This window comes from Penaeus monodon, chromosome 14, assembly GCF_015228065.2.
Source record: "Penaeus monodon isolate SGIC_2016 chromosome 14, NSTDA_Pmon_1, whole genome shotgun sequence".
Classification (NCBI taxonomy): Eukaryota; Metazoa; Arthropoda; class Malacostraca; order Decapoda; family Penaeidae; genus Penaeus; species Penaeus monodon.
Genome location: NC_051399.1, coordinates 1449780 through 1459779, shown reverse-complemented (window position 1 = coordinate 1459779; position 10000 = coordinate 1449780). Strand labels below are relative to the sequence as shown.

The following is a 10000-nucleotide window of genomic DNA, read 5'->3' as shown; positions in this document are numbered from 1 at the left end:
CCACACAAAAAAGGTAGCCTTCTATTGCATCAGGAGACCTTCGTATTTTCATAGGCTTCTTGATTTAGAAAAGAGAAAACAAAATCTGAATTTGTATTACTTGTAACAATACTTTATATGAAGGTCACCTTACATACAGTACATGTAGTATATGTATATTAGAATGTTATACAAAAATAGTGTAAAAAAGGATAATGTGATATAATATGGTGTAATGTAACCATATGGTTAGGGTTACAAATTATAAAGTGGAATTAGCTTCTACTAAATCATATGCATTTTGCCAGCTGATCATAAGCATCAATGTAAAGTCCCACCTTTAGGAATGCAGCCCCAGTGATAAACAGGGTTTAATTCTGTGTGTGTCTGTGTATGTGTGTATATTTATATCATATATATTTATATTTTTATTCATGTATGTTTGTTTGTATGTGTGTGTATGTATACACATGAAAATATTCACACACTTATATTAACTTCTTTTTTTTTTTTTTTGTGAGCCATTTCTTTGTAAAACTGAATACCCTAGATGTTAAGCAACCTAACTATATAAATTATTCATGTCTGAGTAATATAAATTCAAGAACACAGATACGTAGAGCCTTTCCTGTTGGTCTCCAGTTCCTGTCATCTGTGACTGATAATTTTTAAAATGTGAGCCTTTGGTTGATGTTGTTTGTACATTTATTTTTTCCTTTTGATTCACAACATCCTCGTGACCAAGAAAACCACCTTGTCCTCAGTTCCATTGTTTACTGTAAACACTAATTTTGAATCAGCTTCATAGTTTTGTTATTTTGATTCAGAGGAAAAGGATGCTTTATAATTTTCGTATCTTATCCTTTTAGTATTAAAATGCTTATGATAAAACATATTGTAGTATGATCATTTTTTTTCTTCTTGGTTACTGTTTTGCTTTTTTTTTTGTATGCCTAAGGAAATGTGAATATTTCTAGTTTTCCCTTTTTCAAGAGCACTGAGGAACACAGTTTCCAAGTATAAAGTGATGGACAGCTCAAGGAAGCTGGTTTAAAAAAAGGTGTTTTTTTGCCATGTGAAGAAGATTCCAGTTATTGCAGTTTTTAATCATTCACTGAAATAAAGATTTCTGATTTGATCGTTGATCCGCTGTTATCATTTTCATATCAATATAATTATTTTCATTATTCTTTTTTTTCGTGATTGGTATAATTATTATTGTTATCATCATTGTCACTGTTACCACAGGCATCATTGTTATCATCTTAACCTTTAAAATTACCATGATTGTCACCATTCTCATCTTTGTAAATAGTATTTTCATTATTGTCATTGTCATCATAATCATCATATTTGTATGATGATTACAGTGATTCATCTCTTCATAGTCATATCATATTCATATTTCATATCCGTAAAAAACAATCTAAACCTTGATTGTTTTTTAAGATATGTTTCATATAGTGGTAATAGTGATATTGATGATTGCATTATTATTAGTCATTATCACTAATTTTATGATTATTATTATTGTTATCATTGTTGTTATTGTTTTTATTATTATTATTATTTAGTAATTATTGTTACCATTATTCAGAGACTGTCAATAATGAAATATAAAAGTATCGAAAACGAGCAATTATGTTGACTGGAATCTTTTGTATTTCTTTTGTTAATTTCTTCAGTTTTTTTATTATTTGTTTATTTGTTCTTTCCTTTTATTTTATTTATTTATTTTTTTTATTATTATTGATCTTGTTGAATGACCCTATTTTGACAACCTCACTAGGGGGAGATGATAGATCGCATTGAGTACCATGTTGAGCATGCAGTGGATTATGTCCAGACTGCCACGCAAGACACAAAGAAAGCAGTCAAATATCAGGGTAAAGCGCGGAGGGTAAGTCGAGCGTCCCTCTCTGACTCAATCTCTCTTTTCTTCCTTGTCTTTTGCTGTCCTTTCTCCGTTTTTCTTACCCTCACTCTTTCTCTGCCCCCATTTCTCTCTCTCTCCTTTTCTCTCTCTCTCTCTCTCTCTCTCTCCTTTCTCTCTCTCTCTCTCTCTCTCCTTTTCTCTCTCTCTCTCTCTCTCCTTTTCTCTCTCTCTCTCTCTCTCTCTCTCTCTCCTTTTCTCTCTCTCTCTCCTTTCTCTCTCTCTCTCTCTCTCCTTCTCTCTCTCTCTCTCTCTCTTCTCTCTCTCTCTCTCTCTCTCTCTCTCTCCTCCTCTTTCTCTCTCTCATCTCTTTCTCCTCTCACTGTCTCTCCTCCCTCTCTCCCTCCCTCTCTCTCTTCTCTCTCTCTCTTCTCTCCCCCTCTCTCTCTTCTCCTCTCTCTCTCTCCCCCCTTCTCTCTCTTCTCTTTTCTCTCTCCTCTCTCTCTCTTTTTTCCCCTCTCTCTCTTCTTCTCTCCTTCTCTCTCTTTCCTCTCTCTCTTTTCCTTTTCTCTCTCTCCTCCTTTCTCTCTCCCCCTCCCCCCCCCCTCTCTCTCTCATGATTTCCTCTCTCTCTCTCTCTGTCTCCTCTCTCTCTCTCCTCACTTGTCCTCTCGTCTCTCCTCTCCTCTCCTCTCCGCTCTGCTCTCTCCTTTCCTTTCCTTTCCTTTCCTTTCCTTTCCTTTCCTTTCCTCTCCTTTCCTCTCCCCTCCTTCTCCTTTTTTTTTTTCCTCTCCTCCTTCTTTTTTCTCTCTCTCTCCTCTCTCCTCTCTCCTCTCTCCTTTCTCTCTCCTCTCTCTCCTTCCTTTTCTCTCTCTCCCTTTCCCTCTCCCCCTTTCCCCCCCCCCCTCTCTCTCCTCCTCTCTCTCCCTCCTCTCTCTCTCCTCTCTCTCTCCTCTCTCTCTCTCCTCTCCTCTCTCTCTCCCTCCTTTCTCTCCTCTCCTCCTCTCTCTCTCCTCTCTCTCTCTTTCTCCTCTCTCTCTCCTTTTCTCACTCTCTCTCCTCTCTCTCTCTCTCTCTCTCTCTCTCTCTCCTCTCTCTCTCCTCCCCTCTCTGATCCTCTCTCCCCTTTCTCTCTCTCTCTCTCTCTCTTTTCTCTCTCTCTCTCTGTCTCTCTTTTTCTCTTGTCTCTCTCTCTGTCTCTTTTTGTCTCTCTCTCTCCTTCTATCTCCCTCTCTCCTCTCTCTCTCTCTTCCCTCTCTTCTCTCTCTTTCCTCTCCTTTTCTCTTCTCCTCCCCCCCCTCTCTTTCCCCCCCCCCCTCTCTCCCCTCCCTCCCCTCCCCCCCCCACCCCCTCCCCCCTCTCCTTCTCTCCTTCCCTCTCTCCTTCTCTCTGCTTCTCTCTCTCCTCACTCTCCTCTCTTTTCTCTCTCTTTCTCTCTCTCTTCTCTCCTTTTTTCTCTCCTACTCTCTCCTCTCTCATTCTTTCTCTCCTCCCTCCTTCTCCCCTCTCCTTCTCTTTTTCTCCTTCTCTCTTTCTCCTTCTCTCTCTCTCTTCTTTCCCTACCACCTCCCATTTTGCTTTGTAACTATCTTCCTTCCTCTTTCTCCGATCTGTCTCTTCCTTTCCTTATCTTTTTCTCTATGGTTGGGGAGCACAGGAACAACAGCAATGGTGTCTTAGATGTGTGTAAGTGCATTATCAGGAGTCTATGCTTGGGTTATAGGTAAATTTTTGTATATAGATTACTGTGTTTATGGCATGAAGAGGAAGTTATTCCATGCTGTCATGTTTCGTTCTTTTTTCCTTATTTTCCTAGTTTCCGATTTTGTGATTTTTCAGCTATAGCAGAATGGTTGAATCTGTGCATTCCTTTTCATTATTGATAGCTAAAGTGAATGCCATTTTTTGAACCAGAAACTGGAGATATGCTTGAGACTGAGTATCTTTGTTGTTGTTTTTCCAAGGGATATTGCATTTTAGGAGCTTTTTAGAAATAGGATAATGGATAGTCTCATGGGAGTTGTACAAGAAGCTGTTTGAATGTTTTTTTTGTTTGTTTGTTTTTTCTGTTAATTTTCATTTGTCATTTTTCATTTTCCCATACAATTTTATCTAGTGGATTTTGTATCGTTTCTGACTGCCAATCTTGTTTGTGTTTCAGTCTTACCTATAACCCAAGGTAGTTCTTGCATAACACACATGAGTATGTACACAGCAGTAGACACAGAAACTTATATCTGTATTGGTGTCTAGTTGCCAACACCGGCAGGATTTTTTTCTCTCACATGTTGTGATTGTTGCTGGATGTATCATCATTAATTGTTTTTTGTGTCTCTCTGCCTCTCTCCTCTCTGCCTGCTTCCCTCACCAACCCACGAATGATCGATCAACCAACAACCACTAGGGGGAGATGATTGATAGGATTGAATATCACGTAGATCAGTCCGTCGAATATGTCGGCAAAGCTATGGAGGACACTAAAAAGGCACTTAAGTATCAAAGCAAAGCACGTAAGGTGAGTAACCTGCAAATTTTTCACTTTTTATATCATCATTGCAGCTAGATGCTAATGTATTTTTTCTTTCTCTTTTTTTTCACCCTTATTTCCTACATATATATTTGACCCATCCTAATTACCCCTCATGCAATATTTCTTACTGATAATATGCATGGTTCCTCTGTGCATGTTTTTCCTTTGCAACACTAATATTCATGGGATCTATGTTTTATTCTTTTCATCTTTTTTTCTTTTTTCATTTTTCTTTTTAACGAATGGCTTGTGCACTCGTCTAACATATGTTCGGCTTCCACTTTAATGTTCTGCATGATAACTGCACTCTTGCATCTGGCATGTACTAAATGATACTTCATTATGCTCTTTATACAAATAACCCTCTTTGTTGATTGCATGTACTGATTTCCATGATTAATCAAACTGTGATTATGTTCCTTGTTGCAAATGCCTTATTGATATTCTGCAACTGTTTCCCCTTTGATGTTTACTCATCTTGCAACTGTTATACCAAACACCTTTAACAAATGAACCCATTGACTGATCTTTACCACTGAAACAACAACGTGTGATGACTGTCTCCTGGTGCTTGTTTCTTTGTTTACTTGGGTATTAATGGCTTCCAAACTTCCAAACACTTGACTGCTGCCTCTCCCTCTAACCTTTTGGTACCTCCTACAAAACCATTTATTTGGTACCTCACCAAACCTTGTTTTACTTTTATTTGTAATGGTATCATACACTATTAACCCTCTCCAATACCACACTGTCATTATGTGAACCCTCTTGATTTTCAATTGTCCATTACATGTATCCTACATGAAACCTGTTTCCTTGTTCCTGCAAATAACATCTGTCCATTGTGATCAACATTTTGTAAAGTCTTCTTCATATGTCTTGGGTTTATTTGGTTTTTGTTCTACACTGCCAATTGTCTCCTTAACCCTCTTGCCTTCTTCCTTACCCTCTCTGTTATCTTTGTGTTTTGCCTATCTCTGTCGTCTTGAAACTCCCTACCTTGGAAACCCTACCCTCCCTATCCTTCATCCTCTGCGGCATCCCACACAATCCTTCCCCCACATCCCCGCCACAACTACAGGGTGAACTGATGAATAGAATTGAGAATCACGTTCAGGAAGCACAGGACTATGTGGACACTGCCAAACAGGATACTAAGAAAGCCATCAGATACCAAAGCAGAGCGAGGCGGGTAAGTAACACGACTAAAAATGATATTAACATGGGTGTTGAACAGCTGCTGTGGCTGGGTCGCTTGGTGATTGTAATCGCTTGAACTATCTTCGTTTCCTCGTTTCCTTTAGGTGTGTTCAATTGGTGTTGTCATTATGTCCACATTATTCTGATTCATCTTTTGGGGCCCTTTTTTAGTTGTAGATGTGACTCGATCAGTGATTTAGCTGTCTAGGAATCACTGTTTGTGATTTGGTCTCTGATTTGTTGTAGATAGAAAATAACAGCTTCAGTGACATGTCTGATAAAATTTGAAGACAATTAGGCGAATCTTAAATAAAACTGTGATGTTGCCTGTTTCATATGATGTAGAAGAAATTTGTCAGTCTAATCTGCAGATAATTTGAAGGGCAGATTATTTTAATTGCTTGGGTTACCATCAGTACAGAAATCTTCTCTAGCCTCAGTAGCACCGTAAGCAAGAAACTGATCCTGACACATGCATAAATAGCAGATTCAGTAGTTTTTCTTGAGTTGTATTGAAAAGGTAGTTCAGTTGAGTTCAGTTCTTTGTTGCTGGTAGTTTTATCTTTTTATTGTAAACAAAACGATGAACAAGACGCATCACATATTTATTTGTTTTGATTTCCAGTTCTTTTTATTTTATAGAGAAGCTTTATGCAACAATAGCCTTTCAAGCAGACAGAGATTTGAAAATTAAAAGTTGCTAGATGATTCATTAGCTGCCATAGTCCATATATGTTGTGTTCATTAGCAAAAGGTAATATATGTTAGATGGGATAGTATATAATTAGTGATGAGAAGGGGGAATATACCGCCTGTTGCTGTGCATTTCACACACTGTAGCTGCTGCGTTGAATGATGCTCATATATCAATGCCCTTTTATCATTACATACTCACATGATTACTGTCTTGAGGATTCTTGCCACTTTCTTGGAATTGTCAGGGAAAATGGTAGCGTAAGGACTGGCCTGGTATTAACATAGATCCACGTTATTTTAGCAGATGTGAGGTAAATGGCACATGCAACAGAAGGTTCTTGTGTAGGTTATTAGATATCATGAATCTACTTTCTTTTCAGGTCCATATTGTGCAGTAACTGTCATTTTCACGTACCTTTGTGAAGCTTTGTCGGATTTTGAAGGCGTTCATTATTAAATTTTTATCCCCCCCCTTTTTTCATTCTTTAGTGATGATGATATTTGATTCTTTTGGGAGACTATTTCTGTGCTTTTTAGATTACACTTTGTCCATGGTCCTATACCAGGTAATTCCAAGTCGTTCATGTTGTGAAGTCTGTTTTACGATATTGTTTCTCGTAGGTGAAATTGCTGCTTTGTTTTGTTTCCAGCTTTTCTGTACTGTAGCATTGCTTGTATAGCTCATATATCTATAGATATATTTCGTCTGTTCAAAATTGTGTTTAGTTTTTTGTGACATTAATTAGACATTAGACATTCTTGGATGGGAGGGTTAGTGGCTTTAGTCTCCTGGAAGGCAGATTTGAGAGAAAATAGTTTTGTGTGGCTTATTTAGTAGACAATTTTCAGTTCAGAGAATATTTTTTTTTCTTTCTTTCTTTCTTTTTGTGTGTGTATTCATTGTTGTGGCTGACACATTCATATGATTACTGTGTTTAATCATGTGACTGTTTTTTGATATGCCAACAAATTTTAAGAGACCATTTCTCATGGTGTACTTTCAGCTGGTTTTGTTTTACCAGCTGAATGAAAGAGAAAATGACTGAGTTTAAAGATTTATTTTTTTTCTTTTGCTTTTGTATTGTTGGCTAATTATCATAAGATTGATATTTGATTTTAAAGAAATTGGTTTATAAGGATCCAGTGAGGTTAATATCTGTCAAAAGATGGAGAAGAAGTAATATATCAGTGATTTTGGCTTAGGAATATTGAGTAAGTAAAACTAGAGATCAATTAAACAGCTGAGTATGTCATAAAGATTCATCATTTTTTTACCCTTAGTTAATTTGATTTATGCTAATGAGTCAAAGTAGATTCCTGTTTCTTTGAATTTTACCTAGGTATGTATCTATTTTGAAGGCTATTATTACATCAGAAGACCTGGTATATTAGTCAGATTTTCTTTTGTCATTTTATTATAGAATATAGTTAGTTTTGCATCATGTTCAGTATTTTTTTTGTAATTCCCTTTTTTCTTTTTCTTTCCACAGAAGAAAATTATGATCATCATATGTGTTATAGTTTGCTTATTAGTTCTTGCTCTTGTCTTAGGGGTGACTTTAACATAGTAGAGCTGGTAGAATGGTAGTGAATGCTGGTGGACTGCCCGGATAGAGTTTTAAATGAATGTTGTTAAATTGCGGCATGAGAGGCCGTAGGCCAGAGGTCTTTTTTTGATATTCTTATATGGGAAGTGATTTAGTATGTTAGAAAGATTAAAGATGAAGTCCTATGATTTCACCAGTACCCAGATTTTTATTATTATTATTATTATTATTATTATTATTGTTATTATTATCATTATCATTATCATTTAATTTGTTTCATTTCCACTGAAGATTAATGATGGCGAAAAAGGCAGTGTGAGACATTAAAAATATATATATATGTATTCAAGGTCTGAAGTTGTTGGAGAAGTCTTGGTTAGTTTGATCATTATTAACTGTGATGTATATTCTTGTTGAGAGATTTTTCAGTTACTTAGGAATTATAGTTTCCCATTGTAAGTGATACTTGAGAATATTGTTGGAGATCAATTGCAATTGTTAAAGAAGAGTTATGTAAAGATAATTTTTAGTTTCTCCCTTGTATTTAGCTTTTTAATTTATGACAACTTGTCCAAGGGTAGTCTTAAAGACATACGATATAAACTGAAGCTATTGTCATGGTAAGGGCACAGCATAGGTTTACATTAGGTCATAGTATGTGCCAAATATAGTGTCAAGGATTATAGGCTCAATATCATGCAAAGTAAAAAAAAACAAAAAAAAAAGAAAAAAGGGCATAATAGGTACAGTATTAGTAAAAGACATGTAAATGTAATTTTAATGTGTAAAGTTAATGGAGCTGCGCACGTCTAGTCGAAGTAGAGAAGGCGATAGAAATGTGGATTTTGTTTGCAGTTGATAAAGCCAATGATGTGTCATAGAAGCTGAGTGCAGATTAGTCTTTAATGAGGTTGTGTAGCATGAAGCTAAGTTTTAGAAAGGATGCAAATATTCTAAGTTGCCTGGCTGAAGCTCCAATGCTTTGGCTGTTGTTCCATATGAATGGAGATACTTCAGACTATTTATTAGTGCTGAGTTTATTTCAGACCTTATTCTTTTCCTTCATAGAGGTGTCAGATATGACAGTTTATCATTATGGTTTGCTTGTATTTTTATCCTACCTGTGGTATTTATGAGATCATGATATTTGGTTGTATGCTGTCACAAAGTTTTAGGTACACTGAAAATAAGTCATTGTTGAAAATTATGATTGTTTCATGAAGATTTTGAAATCGTTTCTTGAAATGGTTTCCTATTTTACCGTGGTCAGTACTTTCTTGTCTTCAAATAGGAGTATTGATTTGCACTCATTCTTTTAAATTATTTTAAAGACAAACATTTTATGTTAGCTTTAAGTTATTCCGTAAAAGTAGGTGCGCCAGTATGTGTGTTTGTGTGTGTGAGTATGTTTGCATTTAGCTGTATGTGTACATTATGTTCACTCGTAAGAGCAGACCGAATTCATGTTCTAAGAACTGATTGCAATGAGATTATATTAGGTCTCTATCATGTTATCTGGTTTAATGCTGTTAGAGAAAAAATGTGAATGAATTTTTTTATTTAGACGTTCTTGATGCCAACACCAGTGCCAGCAGGATTTGTTTGGGATTTATTAATTATTCTGAATTTTTAATGTAATTATAAAGTTCTTTGAAGAGCAGAGGGCTCTTTACATCTATTATATTTCATGCATTATGTTATTTGATAAAATTTGATAAGAATTGTATGCTGCTGCTTTGTACTGTTTTATCTTTTAATTTTATTAAAGATAGCAAAACCTTAGGATGTTCATTTTATTTCTTTGAGGGACTGAAGAACAGAAAGAATATCTTCGCTATGTTGGATGCCAGATTTTGTTTATAATTTGGGGTTGGACTCTTATGAAAAGGCTGCTGTACACCCTGAGAGATTCACTTGCGCAAGCTCTACACAATACACACCTTAAATATTGCAACGAGCATGAAAGTGTTTTTCTGTGGTGGCGGATTTTCACACGGTGCTCTTGCTTTTCCCTTCTGCACATTGCATCAGGTAAACATATGCATAACTTTTTTTTTTCTTTTGTAGTTACTTTAGACTCATTATAATGTTTTATGTTCCTTTTTTGCTTTCATAATCTAAATTTAGCCATGAAGTTGGTGCTTTTTTTAAACTCTTTTTAATAATTGTGGTAGT

General features: G+C 36.1%; 1 protein-coding gene across 1 annotated transcript in view; it reads left to right on the top strand.

Moving 5' to 3' along the window:
- The window catches only part of LOC119580780 (syntaxin-1A-like), a gene marked incomplete in the record, with an annotated part of 109615 nt that overhangs the window by 98467 nt on the left and 1148 nt on the right, over positions 1-10000 (top strand). The window contains 1 exon segment of the mRNA XM_037928892.1: positions 5464-5574. Within this exon segment, the coding sequence (XP_037784820.1) occupies positions 5464-5574 (111 nt within the window).